A 21,323-nucleotide genomic window follows, 5' to 3' on the forward strand; every position below is an offset into this window, starting at 1 on the left:
AACTAAACCTTAATTGAAACTTAAACTGGAACAGAAACTTAAACTTAAACTTAAAACGAAAGGAATTGTACATAGAATGCATATAGTTGTGCCTGCGAGTGTGTTTCTCTCAGTGTATGTGTGTGTGTAAGCAGGGTCTAGAATTCCAAAGTAGATTTGATAATACTGAATGAGAACATTAAAAACTGATTCTAAAAGTGCAATTGTATATACGAACAAACCATAGAGCTGTCTACAAAACATATATATGCTTAGGCTTAAGAACATTTTGTCAGATATTTAATGAAGACTTTGTCAATTTTTGCCATAACTAGCTCGCATTTTGAGCACTACTTTACCCCTGAATTTGCCTTGTCAAAATAAATTAGTCTTACATATGTGTAAAGTTGCTTTTGATACCGATACAAAGAAAAACGAATGCACAAAATCGGAACTACTTACAAAACAATGTGTTTGTGAAATCGCTGGAGATTTCTTAAAGTAGTTAATCAAAGATATCTCTAGGGATTTCAAAAACACACTACTTTGTATTATACTCAAGTTCACAAATCTTGACCTTAAGCTAACTAGTTAACTAATCCATACACACACACAGTATGTATTGTACACCTTTGCTAACAAAACCCGAACACAAGAAACGAAATAAAGACGGCTTGAAGTATGCAGCAATAAAAACAAAAATTCGAAATAATATCTAAAACCCTCCCCAATTCTCATCGTGTAAGTATTAACAGATATTTTCCAATACCGCCGAGACCAGAGCTGTACCGCGCATTATCCAAAACTCCGGATCGTTGTGGCTGCGCAAAAGGACGGCCAGGATGAAGTTGGTCGAATGACCCGTGGTGGAAAGGACGCCGGATCGCTGCTGCGTCTTGTAGAGGGGCGCCTCGTACCGCACCACCGGTGAAATCTCCAGGCAGGGTTTGAACCGCACCACCGGCATCCGGCAGAAGAGCTCCCCGAAGTTGGCATCGCACAGACCGCCGCGGTTCAGGTCCCAGCGAGCCGCCTCTATGAAGATTCCGTGAACATTGATGACCGCATCCGTGCTTTCCTGCAGATTGCCATACAGCTTTTGGTCCTAGAAAGCGTGGCGAAACGTAAGTGTACTTAGAAAATTTCCAATAAAATATTTTATGTATCACAGAAGTGTAGGAATTAATATGATATAATATGTTGCTAATTATTAATTATTAAACACTTTTTTTTAATCTTTGGTCTAGAACCAATAAATGTAAAGCATTTTTAGAACTTTTTTTTGAGATCGAGTAAATTTTTTTTTAAATTTCGTTAAAATATTTAGATATACGAAACAATTTTTGTAATTGTAAAAAACAATTTTTTTTTTCTAATATAGCTCAATATACATTCCAAATATATTTTCCCTACTTCTTATTTTCAGTGTGCTATATGTATATGTATATATGTTTATGTATGCTATATGTATTGGAAAATTGATTAATTCCTTAAATTGCCCTTATTTGCATCCCAAAAAAAACTGTTTTACTTGTATATCCGAAAGTATAGTATTCAAATCCAAATACTCACATTCGTGTCGTTCATGTGCATCTCGAAGAAATCCTGTTGGATCAGCTCTTTCTCGAACACATCGAAGTCGATCTTTAGCGAGTCGATGGGCAGGACTCGCCGGCGGGCGTAGGTCTGCAGGACGCCGGTGAGGAAGGACTGCGGGAAGAAGAAGCCACTGATCCAGTAGGAGCGCGGTGCTCCGTTCTCCGCCCACTGCTGGATGAAGTCGATACGCCGCTGGAAGTCGGCGATGTAGCTGGGCAGCGGCTTGATCGAGAGGAAACAGCGCTTGGCCCAGGAGGCGGGCACCTGGTTGGACAGCAGCGCCTTGAACACGTTCTCCAGCTCCTCGGACATCACCACCAGGCCCTTGATGGCCTTGGACAGGTTCGTCATGCTCTCGTGGATGATGCCCAGTGCGATGTTGAAGCGGTCGATCTCCTGCATCAGCACAATGGTCAGCGATGGCACTTGGCCCTTGGAGTCCAGCTGGCAAAGCGGTAAGTATTACAAATTTGATTTTAAAAATCACAAAACACTAAATTATTTTTGAGCAAAAAAAAAAAAAAAAAATTTAATTAAAAAAAAAATAAGTAAATAAATAAAAAAACGAAAGGATATGATTAAAATGTGGTTATTTTCCAAGTGATATTGAAATAGTTACCTTGCATTAAAACCTATTTTTAAGCTACTTAGTTAAAATTAATCTAAGTTAATCTCCTAATATGAATCCAATATCATAACCTACCATTGAGAGTGTGTCGTGGATGGGCTCCCGCTTGATTTTGGTGGCCAGGGCCTTTTGGATGCGGGTGATCGTCTGCTGGCAGATCTCGTTCTCGGCGGCCTGGCCCTCGTCGGCGGCGGATCTCGGCTGGCCCAGCAGCAGCGTGCTGATGAAGAAGGCCGTCTCCTTGGTCTGGAACACGATGTTGGCGTTCTGGTTCATGCCGAATATCTCGGGATCCTCCAGCACCGGGAATCCCTGCACATAGGCCGTGTACTCGAGCAGCGTCTTCTTGCGCGGATCGCGATAGTAGCTGTCGCCGCGGCAGTACTTGTAGTCCGGCTGGATGATCCGCTTCGAGGAGAAGATGGTCAGGATGGTGCGCAGGCAGCGCAGGTCCCAGTAGTCCGTCACCCGGCCGCCCCAGGTGATGTCACCGTTGATATACAGTATCGCCTCCCACGGAATCTCGTCGAGCACCTGGCGATCGATGAAGAAATCGAGCGTCTTCAATCCGCACTCGCGATCGCTTTCGCTGAACTCGTACGTGATGTTCCAGCCCAGTGGCCCGAACTTGCGGCGCTCCAGCAGAACCGCATGGAACATGCACAGCCCGAAGACAATGGCCCGCCAGTGGCCATTCTGGATGTGCTGCTCGAAGAAGTCCGGCTTCAGGTCCGTCATCGCCCCGAAGACATTCGCCTTGATGCCCTTCGGCGGCTCATTGGTGATCTTCACCGAGTTCTGCAGCACACTGATCGGGAACGTCTGGATGGGCATCGAGGAGAGGTAGAGCCGGAAGTCCGGATGTGCCTTCGTAATGCCCAGCGTCAGGTTGCGCACAATCGACTCCAGCGTCTGCATGAACGAGGTGGCCAGGTGGCAGTTCTGCAGGAACACCCAGTGGCCCAGCCGCAGGCTCTTCTCGATCAGGTTCTCCGCCAGCGGACCCTGCCCCTGGCCCAGCGAGATGGAGTAGTACTTGTCGGTGAACTCCATCTGGGTGGTGAACTTCAGGAAGCCCGACATCGGGTCCGAGCCGGTGGACAGCACAAAGATTAGCGGCGTCACCGCCGAGGTGTCCAAGTAGCTGGGGAGGAAATATACAACATTTTAAAAATTTTAAATAAATATATACAATAAAAATTAAATTTAGAAATATTCAATTCAAACAAAGGTATCAAACATATTGAGTATGTGATATTAAACTATGCAACAAAGTAATAGTAATTAAATTTATTAAATTCAATTAACCGTTGAAAAAAAACACATGCCTTACTTATTGATTGAACTCATAAATAAAATAAAATTAAAAAAAATGAGAAAATAGGGAGTAACAGGAGTTGAAGTTAAATAAATAAAAAATAAAAAATACAAAAAATCGTATTTGATATGAAACTATGCAACATAGTAATAGTAATTAAGTTTAGGAAGAAAAAACCATGAACAGGATAGTGCTTAAATTCATAAATAAATAAGTTTTTTAACAAAAAAAAAAAACAGATTAGAGGATCTTACACAGCGCTCAACTGGGTGCCGCCGGAGGCCTCGGTGAAGTACTTGCCCACGGTGGACTGGAGGTAGCAGACCACGTTGAGCAGGAAACGCGGTTTCCGGAAGGCGGCGATGAATATGAGCTTGTGGAAGACCCTTAGACGATTGTTCCACTTGTCCGTGGGCGGCTGGTTGTTTTTGGCAAAGTCGAAGACCTCCTTGTTCTCCTGCAACTGGATGAAGAAGGGCTTGTCCAGCTCGCTGGTGAAGCCGCCAAAGAAGGTGCCGAAGTTATCCTCCAGGAAGATGCATGCATCCCACTCCGCCTGGCTCATCTTGATGTGGTCCGGCTGCTTCTTGGGCCGAATGTTGCCCACAGGTCCGCGAGTGAGGAAGAGGAACTCCTCCTCGGACACCCGTCCCTCCTGCCGCTCCACCGACAGGGCCAGCAGGAAGCTGAAGATGATCTTGTGGTTCTCGAACAGACCACGTGAGATATTGTCGAAGATGGCCTTCAGTTCGTCCGTCATCAGGGTGGAAATGCGCTGGTCCACGGCCAGCGGCGGATGCTCCAAGCGCAGCACGTTGCAGAAGACCTGTGTGAAGTACTTCAGGCTGTACTGGTACATCGGATCGATCTCGGCCAGACCCGCCACCACAAAGTAGAGGATGGCCCCGCGGGAGGCCAGGATGCGGTAGCGTTCCCGCGACGCGGTTATCACCTTCTCCGTTTCCTCGGTGTCAATCAATCGGGCGGCAATAATCAGCGATGTTTCCTGTGTAAATGCAATATTCAATTCAGTACCAAGATTAAGTTTTCATTCCATTGAAACACACCTTGGCGTCATTAAGCGTCTCCACCAGCTCCTCGTCATCGAGGATGTTGCCCTCGGAGTTGAAGAGCAGCTTCAGCACCTTGTCCTCCAGCGCCAGTAGTTGTTGCTTGTCCGAGTTGATCTTGACCACCAGATCGTTACGCTGGATCTCCATGGCGGGCAGTTCGATGGCCACAATGTCCCTAAAATAAATGGTATTTGAAATCACGGCAATTTGTTTTTAATTAAAAAAAAAAAATTTATTTGAAAATTTTTTTTTTGAATTTTTTTTTTTTTTTAGTTTATTTATTTATTTATTTATTTTTTTTTTGATTTTATAAATTTATTGATATTATTGAATTAACATTGAAAACGTTGATACTCTTTAAATTTCTCTTGGTTTGTCCATTTATCAAGACATTAAGAGTTTCCGTTCCAAAAAAAAAAAGAAAATTCATTTTTTCTTTCTGTACAGAATAGAATCAGTAAAACTTTCACAATTGGCTTAAAAACATTAAGTGATACAAACTAATCCTACTCTGTAATGGTAAAAAAACTAATTTGACTAAGTTTGTTACACTCGGAAAATATTCCTACTCTCCATTGCCAACAAATCGAGTTCAACCCGTAGAGATTTGCAGTCCGCATTACGAAAACTCTAGTTTAATATTTATGGATTATAGTGGATCTACTCACGCCAGCAGCTGATCCTCGAGGCCGCTCTCGGTGACCAGGAAGTTGACCAGGGTCACGTTGATGCACACCTCGGGCAAGTAGTGGGGATTGGGCAGCTTGGTGGTCATGTAGAGCTTAAAGTTGTCGTCGTAGTCGATGACCATGTCGCCCAGTTTCAGGTAGACGCGACCCTCGAAGCGGTACGTCTCCCGCTGGAGGATGGGCCGCAGACTGGGGTCGATGGTCTCGTTGATCTCCTCGAGCAGCACCGGGTATCCCTGGCGCACGCTGTTCTCCAGCACCCGCATCATGGACTGGTCGGTCATCTTGATCACCTGTAGATTGTTGGCCCGCTCCATGTTGCGGATCCAGCGATTGGCCTGCTCCTGCGGATCGATCATCAGGGCCCAGCGGAGAGCCCTCGTGGCATAGATGCCGTTCTCGATGGATATGTTGTCCTTGGGCAGCCCGTCCACGTTCCACTGGCGCATCTCGTACGGATCGCCCAGCACCTTAAGCAGATTGAACTCGGCACTGGAGGGTATCTTGTGCTCCTGGCACTTGGTCACCCACAAAGCACTCATGTCCCTGCGATAGGCGTGCGAGAAGGCACCCAAATAGGCCACACAGGCGGCCGCCACCAGGACATCACCCGGCACACAGGCCAAATCCGCTGTCAGGTTCTTCACCGTTTCCCGCCAGCGCACCTGCTCGTCGGAGAGGGCAGAGGTCAGGCGGCCGGCCCGATTGATCCGGCCGTAGGTCAAGTCCACATTGTCCTGGATCACCTGGAACTCGCGCTGCTTCTCCTCCAAACTGTCGCGCAGTCCCTGGATCTTGGCCTCCACCGCCGCCAGCTCCTTCTGCTTCTGCCGCAGCACCGTCATCACCTCCTTCAGCTCCGCCTCGGCCGCCTCCTTGCGCTTGATCTTCGGCTCCACCACCTTGTACACCTTGGAGAACTTGTCCATGGATATCACCCACATGCTCATCGACTTGGCCACCTTGGAGACCTTCTCGAATTTCTGAAAGTATTGGTCAAAATGTTTAGAGATTTGAAAAAACATAATTACTTAACTTAATTTTTAAAATTAAAGGTATATATAATAATACGTTCTTAATTTCAAGCTATTAATGTTATTTTTGTCCATTTCTATGGCACCCATAATTAACTGGGCAATCAACTTACAGCCGGCACGAAATCCTTGTGGTCGATGTACTTCTTGACCTTCTTCAGGGTATCGTCCTTCATGTGCTCCTTGTCGTACTCGAACAGCCGCTTGATGAAGTTAATGTCCGCCATAATGGCTTTGGCCGATGCCCAAGTGGGTCTGTAAGGAACACATTTAATGGGGTGAGCAAGTGAGATAATAGGGATCTACCCACTTGACGCCCAGCAGGATGCAAACGGCCTCCATGCAGAACTGCACCAGAGCCGGCGGCGTGGTGAAGGACTTCAGCTCGTTGATGTCCGCCTTGGTCAGACCCTTGAGCGCATCCTCCGCCTCGCGCAGGGCGGGCATGGCTATCTCCAGATCCTTGCCGGCATCCTCGGAGATCGCCTGGGCCACCGCCGCCTTCTCCTTGGCATTCATCTCGTCCTCCAGCACGCTCTGCTTCACTGCATCCGCCTGCTTGGTCTCCCTGGTCAGGTTGTCCACCAGCGACTTCATCATGGCCGACTTCTCATCCAGCTGGGGCACCATCACCTCCAGTTCTTTGCCCATGACAGCGATCTAAGCATAGAAATAGAACACTCTCTAAAGATTAAAGGAGCTATAAACTGTACTGGTAAGAATAATAATCAATTAATATTTAATTTCACTATTTTAATTAAACTTTCAATTTTTAACATCAATTTTATTTAATATTTTATTTTTAGTTTAATTATTAGGTTATCCATCCTGTTGGATTCACTTACCACTTCATTGGTCTCCAGCAGCTTGTTCAGCCCATTGGCAATTCGCTTCCTCTTGGCTATGATCTCCATGTTCTTGATCTTCAGCAGATTCTGGTAGAGCTTCAGCAACTCCAGATAGCTACTGGGTGTGGTGTAGTAGTGCCTCTTCATCTCCTTGTAAAATCGCACCGAGGCATCCTCCACAGTCTGTGGGGGATTTGTCCATTACCAGAGGAAGCTACTCATCATGGGCCTAATGCCAAACTCACCTTGTGCATGAACACCGTGGTGCTGGCCAGCGAGACGCGATCCTCCATGTTGGGGGCGATCTTGGTCAGCAGTCCCAGGGCCACCGAGTAGAGGGCCTCCGTGGGCCAGCTGGTGAACCAGTCGATGGTGGTGCAGTTGACCAGCGAGGGGAACATGCGGCATCGGCGCCGGAAGGCATCGCCCACCGGACTCATCGACATCACCACATGCAGATTGTTGCGCACCCGGTTGATGAAGAACTTGTAGATGTCATCACGCGTGCAGAGCTAAGCCAGATGATCAAAACGATTTAATAGTACTACCATGGCGACTATATAGTATATGGAGTACCCACATCATCTTTCCTGAACTCATTACACCCCTCGCGGGCATCCAAGATGACCTTCTCGAACTCATCACCCTCGAACAGATTGGGCACCTCGCCGGAGTTGAGGATGTTGTTGATGTCCTCGAGGAACTCCTCCTCCACGATCTGACTGTCGATCAGTAGGAAGGTCACCGGTTGGTTTTCAATCTGTTAATAAAATGGTAAAGTTATTAAAATTGAATTGGAATTTTTGGAACAAAAACTGCTCAACACGATCAATATATTATCTAAAATTAAAGTATATTATTCACATATCATATCATGTCACTAAAAAGTACAGGAGTTATATTATTTAGTATTGACTAAATACATACTTATACTTTAATGCTGTTTGTAGTTTTTTTTCAAAACACACTTCATGACCAGTTATTTTGGTCTCCAAATTCAAAAATGTAATTTCGGGAAAGCGTATTAAAAGTTTTAAGTTAGACAACGTTTGCTAAACAAATTATTTTCCTTTAATGCTCATATCTTTGTCATTTTTTTCCGGATCGACTTGTTGTTTTTACCTCAAAAATGGGTATTGCACAAAAAATGTTTTAAGCTTTCAAACTAGCAATTGGGTAGGTAGGTGGGTGAGTAACCCCCTGGAATACTCACCCCAGCGATCCGGTAGAGGACGCGCAGATCCTCGTGGAAGGCGTTCAGGTCGTAGTTGCGCCGCATCTCGATCTGCCAGCAGTTGTACTCGTTGACGTGCGAGGCCAGACGGGTGAGGGACTGTTTACCCATGCCGGCCACGCCCACCAGCAGCCCATTGCCGCGATCGCTGCGCAAGAGGCGCGCCAACCGCACCGTGTGCTCCATGGCGTCCTGGAAGAGGATCAGCCTCATCTGCTTGCCAACGGCCACAGAGTTGTAGTCGGCGATGTAGTCGTTGAGCACGCTCTCCAGCTTGCCGTGATCCCTGATCTCGTCGTAGATCCGCTCGTTCTTCGGCTTGCCAAAGACCATGAAGTCGCCAAAGAGAATGGGCGGCTCGGCATCATCGATCACCGGGCGATCGAAGTGCTCCAGGCAGACGTCCCTCATCAGCGACTTGAACAGCTGCTTGTCGTCGTGGTCGATCAGGCGGTCATGGAAGACGCGCGTGGTCTCGTGGTAGAACAGCCGCAGGATCTGGTTCTCCTGGTTGTAGTGCAGATTGCTGGCCTGCAGGATGCCCTGTATGCACTTGGACAGGTCGCGCAGATTGAAGATGTAGTGCGATCGATCCGGCGTTGGCAGCATCACATTGGCCACCCGCATGTAGACGTCCACACAGGCATTGACCATGGCCTCGGATAGATTCCGTACCGCCGATGAGAAGGTCTGCAGGAAGCCGCGCAGTATGCCATTGAAGATCTGGGTGAGGGTCTCCTCGTTCGGCTTTGGTAGCGAGAACAGGGCGAAGTGCCGGACGAAGCGCGGTGTCAGCGGGTTGCGTCCTCCACCTGGCGGAGCACAGGCACAGCCCAGGACCACGTCGAGGATCTCCTTCCAGTAGAGCTTCTCGCGGTCGTAGAAGCCCTTGAAGTCCAGGAACTGGCGCAACAGCTCGATGGCCGGCGAGGCGCCATATGTGTCCAGCTTGGGCATGTTCACGTCGTCGATGAACACGATCACCGTCTTGCCCACCGGAGCACCTAGCTGCGTCCTCTTGCGCTTCTCCAGCGGCCCCTCGATCATCTCCTGGGTGCGCACACTGCTCGTCTGGGCGGAGAAGTTGAGGATCACCGGTATGACACGGCCCTCGGACAGGCGTTTCATGCAGCTGATGGCCAGCACCGTCTTGCCCACGCCCGTATCCCCGGTCACCATGACGGGCATGCCCCGTTTGAACAGCAGATCGGACACATAGCTGGAGGGGATTGGCATTGAAGATGGAGATCTGGAAACTACTACTACTATACTGGCAGAGGAGCCATCTTACCCATATTTGGTGGTGTCCACCGTGGGCACCTGCATGTCGTAGTAGGAGGTCTCCGGATCGAAGACAAACTTGGCCATTATATCCAGCCAGTTGCCCCAGTCCATTTTGTCCAGGTCGATGCGATAGTTCCACATGGAATAGTTGGGCAGGCTGTTTGGCAATAGAGATATACAGTTGCGCTCAAAATAATGGTAGGTTTTTAGCTTAAGGAAAATATTAATCAAAATTAGTTTGGAAGCAATTTTGGAAAATTATTTTTATTATTATATTTATTATAATATTATATTATAATTAATTTTATTTATACTATAAGCTAAATGGGGCAAATCTAAAAAACTTCAATTATCATACGTATAATATTTATAAAAATTTTTAAAAGGAATTTCAAAAAAAATTCATTAAGTTAGGTTGTTATTGTGGTTAGTTTGCACATTGTTAGTGTCTACTGTGTGCAATTGCAAAGGCGTAATGGTACAGTGAGCCCCCCCGCCCTATTCTTACCTCATATTCGGATGCTGGGAAATGGCCCGGCTCCACTGCTCCTCGAAGGACACCTTCTCCGCATCCTTGAGATTCGAGGCAACGGCCCAGAGCACCGCCCAGGCGAAGATCTTGGTCAGCAGCTCCTTGGCCAGCTCCTCGGCCAGCGGTGTCCACTTGACCGCCTCCAGCTGGGAGGAGATCAGCTCGCAGCACAGTCGCACCTTGGAGTTGAGCACCTGATGGATGGTGTACACCGCCCGCTTCCGTTCGATCTTCAGCGCCTTGTCGAAGTGGCCCACGAAGAGCTGGTAGCAGAACTCGGCCAGCGGTGCCGGCAGCTTGTGCCGCATGTCCACCTCGCGCCAGGTGTCGATCAGCGGCATCCAGCCGAGGTCGCCGGGGTCCACGTACACCATGCCGCACCGCGAGACGGTGGCCGGCGAGGCCTGCAGCAGGTCCTGCACCTCGAAGAGCATGTGGATCCAGGCGGTCAGCTTTATGCGCTCCGAGTTGGCCAGGCACAGCATCTTGTTGTCGTCCAGCACCGTGTTCAGGTTCTCGATCCACACCGCATCCACGGGCCCGTCGCACATGATCCACTGGTGGATCTCGTCTGCAAAAGAGGACGAACAATTAAATAATTTTTTCTTTACATTATAAAATGCATTTAAAAAAAGTTTTGCAAAAAAAAAATATTAAAAAAAATAATTAAAACAGGTAACAGCTAACAGCTAACAAACAATATTATGGTATAACATTTAAATTACTTTTCATTTTCTTTGTAAAAAAAAATTTAAGTACCAAAAAAAAAAACATTTAATTAACAATATTTTGGTATTACAATTAAATAACTTTTTCTTTTCATTATATGTGGGTTTTTACGAAAGAAATTATTTGGAAAACTTTCCGGAAAATGAGGACAACTTTAACAAAATTTAGTTAATCCGGGTATATTAATCTGTAATTCTAAAATATTTTAAAAGTAATTTGGGTAAATGTGTGTTAATTAAAAATTGTTATCATGCAACATAGAAAGATAGAAATCCCTCATGATTAAACCCTTACCTTCTATGGTGGTGGCCGTTCGCACGGCCAAACCCAGGAGACCATCCTGCCATTCCAGCGTCTTGGGATCCACATAGCCGTACAGCTCGTTCATGGTCACCGCCTTGGGGTTCATGGTCTGGATGACGACGGGCCGGAAGTTCGGGTCCTGCACCTCGTTCTCGAAGAGATGCGCGAGGGCGAACTCGAGGGCGTGCAGCACCACGGACTTGCCGCCGCCAGTGGGACCCACCAGCATCACGCCCCAGCGGACGCACATCGTCTCGTAGAGTTGCAGACACTTGCGGATCGTGGTCGGCACCGCCTGCAGGTTCTTCTGCCGCAGTCCCAGTCGCAAGCTCTCCTCCAGATGCGGATGCTGCGAGTCCGGCAGCTCGACGCCGGGAAACAGATCGCTGAGGATGCCGCGGAACAGGACCGCATCGTCGGCCAGGAACTTGGGTATGTTGGAGTCCCGCAGGGCGGCAATCAGGGTGATGTCCTCGCGTTGATCGGGCGATGCTCGCTTGAGGGCGCCGGCCATCACCAGCACCGATTTCACGGCTCGCATGCCGAAGTCGTAGTGGTTCTGCTGGCTCAGCTGCTGACTGCACAGCTGGTACATCTGCACCATCTTGCGGGCCAGGATCTTGGGGTCCTCGAAGCCCTCCGAGTACAGGATCACCTCCGAGATGAGCGCGTAGTCGGGCACCATCATGGAGATGGGTCGGAACAGGGCCTTCAGATTGTCGGGCAGCTCGGTGCGACCCGCGTAGCCGGGATTCATGGTGATGAACACACAGCAGGAGTGATTGATCTTGATCTCGCGACCCTCGAAGACGAAGCTGTGTGACAAGGAATACTCAATCAATAGCACGGTTACACAGAAAGTTAATTTGAATCATTTTTAAGAGCAATTGGCAGTCCCTTTACAAGGATATAACTCAATACTGGTGAAAAATCTTACACAAAAGGCCTTTTGTCTTATTTAAAAAAAAAATGGGGATTAAAGATTGAGCAAAAAAAAGATGGGGATTAAAACTTATTGAACTTATTATAATTTTGCATTTAATATAATTGCTAATTGATTAAAATTGTCCCATTTTTGCAAAAAAAAAAGGTGAAAAATGCAAAATTTGGTAATAAAAAAAATTGACGAAGAGTGATGGGGATTATTAGATTAGTCGTTTAGCTGTGCGGTTTATTTTGGCCAAGTTATAATAAAAAAAATTTTTTGACAAAAATCATGATGTAACCCCTTATGAAATATGCAAAAATTGGTCTTAAAATTAATTTTGTAAAAGCCGCGGGGAATGGAAAATACAGGTTCCCAAACTGTACATTTCATGGCTGTGCAACCTAATTTCGTCAAGTTACAATAAAAATAATATTAAGAAATGTGTTTTTTTGGCAAATCTTCAAAAAAACACAATTTTTAAAATCGGTATTTGCATCAAAAAACCTAAAATTAGTTTTCCACCAATAAGTTCTGAGTTTTAACCAAAATATTATAAAATATATGTTTTTTACCTAAAATAAACTTGTCTTAGTAAATATGTTTATTATATTGTATAAAAACCAAGGTTAACTTACCGCTTCACGCGCATGGCCTTGGCCGTCCGGATGGTGATCAACTGCTGGGCAATCACGGACAGCACCTCGATGTCGATGCGGTTGAACTCGTCGAAGCAGCACCAGGCACCGCACTGGGCCAGTCCCGAGAAGAAGCGCCCCATCATCTTGTAGTCGAGGCCATCCGAGCAGTTGAAGACGACGCACTGTTTGGCCAGCGCCTTGGCCAGGTCCTTGGTGGTCTCGGTCTTGCCCGTTCCGGCTGGTCCGGCCGGTGCTCCGCCCAGGTCCATCTGGAAGGCGCCCATCAGACAGAGGTAGCAGCGATCCGTCAGCGGGGTCAGGACCAGGACACCACCTGCCCCCAGATACTCATAGTAGTAGGGTATGTTTGCGGCAGCCATGCGGGAGTACACCGATTCCGTCTCATCGGCCCAGTAAAATCGTAGCATCTTCAGCCAGTTGAAGTCGGTTCTGCAAGGGGAATATAAATTGGGTGATTTATTTAGATACATATATACACAAAACAAACGAAAATATGCTTACAAATTGTGTAAATACTTTTGTATTTAGTATGTATATTTCCTAATCCCAGTAAAGGACGAAAAATGCAATTTGGGAATTTTTCGATCGAAAACTACTAAACTGTTTTAAACGATCAATAAATTATCTTAAAGTACATCAATTAAATATATTTATCAAATTATTTAATATTTATTTAAAAAGATCTGCTTAGTAAATGTCCTCTGATTTTGATTTGCGGTAACCAAATTGACAAAAAATGTCATTTGGTTTAGTAAAAACACCACTTTTAAATAGTCTTTAATCAAATTGTTTATAAAAACATGAATTTTAAACAAAATGGCTGACAATTAATACATGTGTTTTGATTTCAAAAAAAAAACGGTAGTTTTTATGTTATAAAAAATGATATTTTGATAGAGAATAGAGCTGCCAAAAGATCGGTTCGGTAGTTTTAAAATAACTTATATTACGAGAAAAACGAATTTCAAATTTTATGTTAGCTCACAAAGAAATTGCCTACCCAGCGGATTCTTTTCTTTAAATGCTCATATCATTGTCAAGTTTGTTTGGATCGACTTTGGTATTTTAAAGACGTATTATAAAATAGTTATAATAAAATTTTAAACATATTAAAGTACCGGGTTATCCCCTTAAACACTCACGCCTTGCAGACCTCCTTTTCGATCAGCATCCGCACCGAGTCCTTGGCATGCACATCGATGGTGATGAGGGCGCAGAGGACCTTGCGCAGCAGCGAACTGATGCTCCTCCTGGTCAAGGCGGCCAGGGCGCCCAGATCCTTGAGACACTTCACCTCGAACTTGCCCATCTTCTCGATAATGTTGAGGGGATTGCGCTCCTTGCCCTCGTAGATGCGATGGATGTCGGCGGCCCACTGCACCTGGGAGACGGTCAACACCACCTGGTTGGGATGGTCCTGGAACCACTCCTCGCGCTCCTTGGCCGGATAGCACTGGTACCCGAACCGCATGTACCGCTTGTCGGCCACGAACATGGCCTCCTCCACCTTGCTCAGCCACTCCTCCACGGCCCCGCGGGCCTTCAGTCCCTTACCGAACTGCAGTTTCTCGCCCTCGGGCGACAGGAAGGCCACGATGTCGTTGGTGGCCACCATCTTCCCGTCGCCGCCCTCCTTGGTTCCGAACTCCAGCCGGTAGATGGCGTCGAAGCACTTGCGCAGGTGCGGCTGCACCGCCTGCGGAATTCGCGTTTGGGCCAGGATCTCCAGTAGTTCATCGTTGGACAGAAAGTAGAATCTAAAAAACAAAATGTGTAACTTTATGTTAAAAATCCAAGCATTTATTTATAGATTTAACAAGTTAAGACCAACATACAATGACAAGCATAGTAGCTAGTCTATCGATCACTGAATGCAAGGCCTTCAACTTTTGCTTTGTTTTATTATAAATTGTCTTTATTTTTTGTATACTATGTTAAATGTTTATATTTTGTATAACTTTTATATTTAAAGATACTCACAAATCGTTTGACTAACTAATACACATAACTATTTAGGTTCTTGAGTTGAAACTCGTTTTAAATACTTTAACTAGGTATATAAAATCAATGTCTAGAAATTCAAAGTATATTTATCTCCTCAGAATGTATTAAATTAAAACAACTTTAATATCTAAAGGTATTTGCCTTGAATACGAGTATACAAAAATTCTTACCTGGGAAACACCACCCGCTTCACCTCCAAATAGGCCTCCAATCCTCTGGAGATGAGGTCCAGCAACCGGTTGTTCTCCAGCAGGACCTTGTGCACATCCACATTGGACATGGTGGGCAGGGCCAGGGCCACCTTCTTCGCCTGCCGCACCGTCTCCTTGAAGCTCTTGTCCACCGTGAAGAACATCTTGGCCTCGTGGGGCAGCTGCCGCTGGATGTCCGCCGAGGCGAAGATGGCCTCCAGGTAAATCCAAGCGCCCTGACAATCCATCCAGCTTTCTGTTGGACGAAATGGGTGAGTTACACGAGAAAATGATAAATATTGAATTAAAACATAATGAAATTTGTTCAAAAACCAATATCTCGTAGCAGATGATTACAATAGGCCAGTTATGAACTGAAAAAAAAATAGGACTTTGTAAAAATTAAAAACGGTTTAGATTAACTGATTACAAATTCAAAACAAAAATAGTTTATTTAAAATAATTATTAATTTGCTTGCAAAAAAATAGTCACAATTTAATGATTATTTTTTGAGAATTATTTAAGCGAATTATAAGAATGAATATTTTTGAGCGATTAAATAAGGAATATATTTTGATTAAGTTTTTTTCGCTCAAAAAATAAATCTTAAATTGTGATTTTTATTATATCACTTGTATCACTTTCTGTGATGATAATATAGTAAAATATATTTTGTGTTTTTTTTAATATTTTAATTTTAGGATAATTCGGCAAATGCTAAAAAGGAAAAACCAATATTTCCTAGACCATTACTTGATTTATGCCACCTTTTTTATAAATTCAAAGTAAGTTAAGCTTCAACTGGCCGAAAGAAATTTTCATTTTCTTTTTTCCTCGACTTTTCACATTAAGATTTCTATACTAAATATAAGGACACCCACCAAAGGTCTTGCTAAACTGATCCATGGCGTTAATCCACTCGTTCACTTTTCCCTTGATGGGGCCCACGAACTTGGAGGCGGCTATGGTGTTGATATTCACATTGGAGTCGTCCAGGACCGCCTGGAGCTCCTCGGTGCCGGCCAGGATGAAGACGTCCTTGGCGTCGTGGTGCGACACAATGGACAGCTCCGTCTCCTTCCAGGTGGCCTCGATGGCCTTCAGCATGTTCTCCAGCTGCACCTCGCCGGTGGCCTGCGAGGATATCTGCATCAGGGCCTCGCCGATATTCACATCGTCGAAAGCGTGCACATCCTCGTACGTTTGGATCTTAATGTCCTTCTCCTGGAAGAACTTTCGATTCAGCAGATCCTCGATCTCCGCCCAGTGACGCTAAGGCAGATAAATCGGCGTTACTTCAGGGTTTTAAGGTAAGGTTTTGTTTTATTTTAAAAACATTAAATATGTTATTTTTAAAAAACTTTAATAAGCTATCTGTAAATTATATACCTAGATACAAAAATTAATTGGTCTTTACCATCAATATCTTTAACAAAATTATGATTTAAGGCCAATGTGCAGAAAAGATTATTAGAAATATAGTTACAAGTATTTTCTGGAGCGTTTAATTATTTGTAATATATGTATTTAAACCAAATAGATAAGTTGATCAGTCCTTAAGAATCAAAAAACCAATAGTTTTCGTAATAAAGATGAGTTTTTAACGATAAATTTTTTGAAAAAATTAAAAATCTATAAAATTAATAACAATGGTTAAGGATTAGGAAAGTAAATCTTTGTTTTAAAAAGCTTAAAAATTCCTCGAACAGAATGAATTTTAAATAAAATTTAAAACTAAATGATATAGGAAACTTACAGCTCTCAGATTGGGATTACGCAGGTAGCCAATCACGGGTAGCTTCTCCTTGAAGGCCTCTGCGGACTTAAAGAGCACGGGCACAATGTTGTTATCGGGCAGGTACTTTTGGAACTGCAGACAGTTCTTGATGGTCTTGGCATTGAGCTCAACCAAGTCGTTGACCGTGAGGCTGCCGAAATCGGCAGCTATCCACTCGGCCAGCGATTCCTCCCATTCGGACCAGGTGCGGTACAGATTCTGGCGCATCCTTATGTCGTAGAAGCCGTTGGCCATCTCCTCGTACATGGTCAGATCGATCTGGAACTCCTTCTGGTAGCCCAGGAATTCGTCGGCCCTCTCGCGACACTTGTTCAGGCTCTCCAGCAAGTCGTCCAGCTTGTTGGTGACCGACAATCGGTTGGAATTGGCCTGCATGACATTCGATTTGAGTAGAAACATTAATTAAAAAAATATTAAAAACAAAATTATCTTTAGTCTTTAAAATATAATCTTTATAAATTCCGAGGAAATCTTTCCTCATTTAGCTAAAAAACTATTATTATTTTGACCGCAACTGTATGATAAGTAATAAGTATAGGTAGTTACTTATTCTTGAAATTTTCTGACTACAAATTTCAAAAACAACCAACAGAAAATTGTTTAAGTCAAATATAAATGAACTTTGACTTATAATACCATTAAATATTTATACTTTCATAGTAATTAAAACTTAAAGCACTCACATCCAGAAGCCATGGCAGCAGAGCTTCAATGGCCACCTCGTGTATCTCCTCCTTGAGCGCTGCTATGTCATCCTGCATGGCGTCCTCCAGCCGATTGATGAACTCCTGCCGCTTTTCCCTGATCTCCTCCAGCGTCTCGCGCGTTCGATTCAAATAGTCCTCGGTGTCCATGTAGTCCTCCTTGGCCTGGTCTTCGATCGGTATGCCAAAGTCCTTGATAATCAGCAACAGGTCGTGCACATAGTCGATGCCACCGAAAATCTCGTCCAGTTCGGATGAGCACTGGTCCAGGAATCGTATGTGGGCCACAATTTCCAGCGTTTCGTGCGGCTCATAGCATATCCGGCCAAAGAAGTCTTGGCCCTCCTCGTAGAGTCTTGTGGTCTCCTCCTCGGCCAATTTGGGCAGGTAGGTGGCCAGGACGTTCTGGAGTCGCGAGCAAACTGGCGTCACCGTATCCTTGAAGTTCGTCTGGGTGAGCTTCAGTTGTCCCAGGAACACATATTCCAGGATTCCGTCCAAAGCTCTCAAATTATTGCAGTATCTATCGCAGTAGGCACGCAGCACATGAAGATCTGAAATGTGATGTGTGCTATGTAGTTTTTCTTTGTGTGTTAATATTTTATTATTATTATACCTCTCTCTGTGTCAAGAACAGTGGGATCTGTGCTGTTGTCTATCTCAAAGTTCTCACGTATTTCCATGAACCGCTGGGTATAAAGACTAGCTCTGTCATAAGCATTACGGATCAACGCGAACATGTTTTTGCTGGCAAGGAAATCATTACATCATTATAACATTTACTTATAATTTAGAAATATCTACCGATTAAACTGGAATCGTTGATCAGAGCGCAGCAAAAAGTGCAAATCGGGGGCTCCATCGTATAACACCTCCTCCTGACGACCCATAATCGAGGGTCTAAAATCATATCAAGTTAATACAATGTGTATCGTGTACCTTAAACTTGTGTTTAGGTAAAATTTTGTGGTATCTATCTATTTTAGATAACCTTAAACATAATCTATGATAGGTATTTAGGTTCTGAACATTTTTTTTATTTATCTTTTCGAATTCAATCTTTTCTGAAAATTTTTTTTATTTATCTTTTCGAATTCAATTTTTAATTTTTTTCTATGTGCCAGTAAAAAATTGCATAATTTTAATGCAGTGTAGAGATAAGTTAATTCCACCGCATAAGCTTGATATAATAATGTGGGGTTTTACAACCTCAAGAATTTAACTGACCTCAAAAAACTCTTATTTATACAAATTCAAGCTAAAAATGTGTTTTATTTTTACCTAAGTAAATATTTTCGCAAAAAAAAAACCCTATTACTTTCCCAACACTGTAAGTATTCAACATACCATCTGCAACTTTAACCAACTTACTTAGTGTACTGCAAGAAGTAGGGATCAGTGGTTAATGGGTGGATATCGAGTACCGTCTCTAGTATAAGCCCTGTGATGCGCTGAAAGATTATCCTGATCACATCCTCCGAGGGCTCCACATCAATGCGATCGGGCAGCAGTCGCAGCATGGCCAAAAAGAACGGACTCTGCGGCTTGTCCTCCGGCCGCTGCCTCTCAACCCGCTTGTCCACCCGATTGTGTCTGTTTATATCCGCCTCCGAAGGACCAAGCTCATCGTGCAACTCGAAGGCCTGGGCCAAATCGGCGAAACTTCTGATCGTAATGCGGTACAGCATTTGGTATACCATCATGTCGCAGTAGGTGAGAAAACTAATCGAAATAGTTAATTGAAATGTGATCAAAATGTTGGTGGCTATCGAATTTAGGCCTACTTGGTCAAGGTCTTGCAGAAGGCTCGCTTTCGTGCGCGATCCATAAAGCTGTGCGCCTCGCGCATTTTCTTCAGCGACGGGTAGTAGTTGATCTCGTCATCCGGATAGAAACCACGTGCTTGAATTGCCTCCGTGCAGGATCGATCTTTTATGGGGTGTACAAAGAAGACAATTTTATGACAATTTTTTACTTATCATTGAAGCAATCTTCGCTAGTTTATTTTATTAGATGCTTTTAAAATGGGTAATTGAGGCTTATAGCTCATACAAAGAAAAAGTGTCTAAAAGTATGCAAACATATTTTTAAAATCGGAAGTCCAATAGATTCATTGCGAAAGATAAACTTATATTTTCTACTGCATACTTTTAGGCATTTTTAGAGTGATTTTAAAACCCTAGTGATTTCTGTGAAAAGTTAAAGCTTTTCCTTGAGAATTGGACAATTTAACATAACACTCACACATGGTCTTGCCAATGAACTCCCGAAAATCGATAAATGTCTTGCGCAGCTGCTCGTAGAGGCGCATGTGCACTTCCAGGAAGTAGAACGGATGCCAGTTCTCGATGTTGGAGACATTCACGAAATTAAGTCGCTGCATCTGGACAATTTCGTTGCGCATGCGCAGAATCGCCTTGGCCAGATGGGGAATCACGATGAAGAGGTTGTTTTGCAGATAGTCGCGAGCCTCGTTCAGTTTTCGCCACTTGATCGTCTTTTGCCACACCTAAGATGGGCAAATTATTGATAATATTTCTTAAATAAATAAATTACTCAAATTAAACATAATATAATAATACTGATGATTATTATTATTATTATTAATACTGCATTATACTTCTTCTTCCTATTTCTATTTAGGGTTTGTTAAAACTATCCCCTGATTTAAATTAATTATTTAAATAATTATTAAGTATTATTTTGGCGGGCCTTACCTTGAACCCCTTCCACAGCCGGAAGATGGCGAAGGATCGTATCTGGACGATGCTAAGGAACTGTTCGAACTCCTGCTGCCACTGGTCCAGTGGCGTGAAGAAGTTCTCGGAGCAGTGCCAGTAGGTGACCCCGTGGCGGGTGACGGTGTAGAAGGGTTCGTAGGTGTTCAGCTCCTTGTACTCCACCTGGCGCAGGCTGTACGGGGTGAAGTACTCGCTGTCGTGGGGCAGCATGTAGTCCATGTAGACGAACGAGTCGTCGGGCATGTTGCGCATCCGGTTGATGATGAGATTGAGGTCGGGAATGAGGGAGGCACCGGTGGTGATTTGGTGGTGCTGGCGCTGCGCGATTTGCCACCACCACCCGTTGAAATCAGGGATTTTTTGATGGAAAAGTTAAGCCGGTACCTGGGCGTCTTCTTCTTTTTTCCGCCGGCCGTGCTCTCCGGCGGACCGGCGCTGCTGCCATCGTTGCCATCGCTTTCTAATCGCTCCACGGACTGGCCCTTCGCTCGATCCTCGGCGGTCGGTGGCATTTTGCTGTTGGCCTCCTTGTTGGGATCTGCACCATCTCCCGCCGACTGCCGCCTTCTCAGCCTCATCCTCCTCCTCCGCTCCCCTCCCTTTCGGCTCTCATCGCCACCGTCGTCGTCGTCCTCGGCTTTGTCTTCGTCCTTGTCCCGATCCCTGCCCTTATCATTGATGACCACTCGGCGGCTGGACATTGCGGAAATCGGCGACAGACGGTGCCGACCTGGAAAAGTGATGGGGTTTCGATCGGCTTCGCACCGACTGACAGCTGTTGTTTGTTTATTTTTCCTGTTTGTTTTCCCGTCGCTATGTCTACTGTTGTTAACCTGCCGGAAAAGTCAAGAACTTTGTTTAAAAACAAGCGGTTTGATATTTTAATATTTCCCATGAAATATTTAATGTAAAAACTAAAATATGACCTTAATAAATATTATATTCACGTATTTTTTAAATAAATGTTTTAAAATGTTTACCCAAAAATATTTTTGAGAATTCGTTAGTCCCTAAAATAATGCTATCAAAAAAGTAGTTAGCTAATTT

At 44.6% G+C, this 21,323-nt stretch overlaps 1 protein-coding gene across 1 annotated transcript; it reads right to left on the minus strand.

Annotated features, from left to right (window-relative positions):
- Nucleotides 1–573: 573 nt before the first annotated feature.
- LOC128261153 (dynein axonemal heavy chain 6) lies at nt 574–21,091 on the minus strand. Its single transcript, XM_052994648.1, is given in 28 exon segments — nt 574–1,084; nt 1,552–2,022; nt 2,282–3,350; nt 3,779–4,530; nt 4,592–4,772; nt 5,266–6,269; nt 6,434–6,575; nt 6,631–6,980; nt 7,166–7,351; nt 7,414–7,680; nt 7,749–7,928; nt 8,382–9,621; nt 9,694–9,843; nt 10,195–10,789; nt 11,242–12,065; nt 12,814–13,266; nt 13,980–14,594; nt 15,012–15,288; nt 15,915–16,305; nt 16,790–17,200; nt 17,515–18,089; nt 18,152–18,282; nt 18,340–18,435; nt 18,907–19,257; nt 19,320–19,464; nt 19,780–20,044; nt 20,253–20,578; nt 20,581–21,091. Coding segments are annotated over 28 exon segments (12,201 nt in total). The 5' UTR covers nt 20,978–21,091; the 3' UTR covers nt 574–727.
- Between the last annotated feature and the right edge of the window lie 232 nt (nt 21,092–21,323).

This window comes from Drosophila gunungcola (genome assembly GCF_025200985.1).
Source record: "Drosophila gunungcola strain Sukarami chromosome X unlocalized genomic scaffold, Dgunungcola_SK_2 000056F, whole genome shotgun sequence".
Classification (NCBI taxonomy): domain Eukaryota; kingdom Metazoa; phylum Arthropoda; class Insecta; order Diptera; family Drosophilidae; genus Drosophila; species Drosophila gunungcola.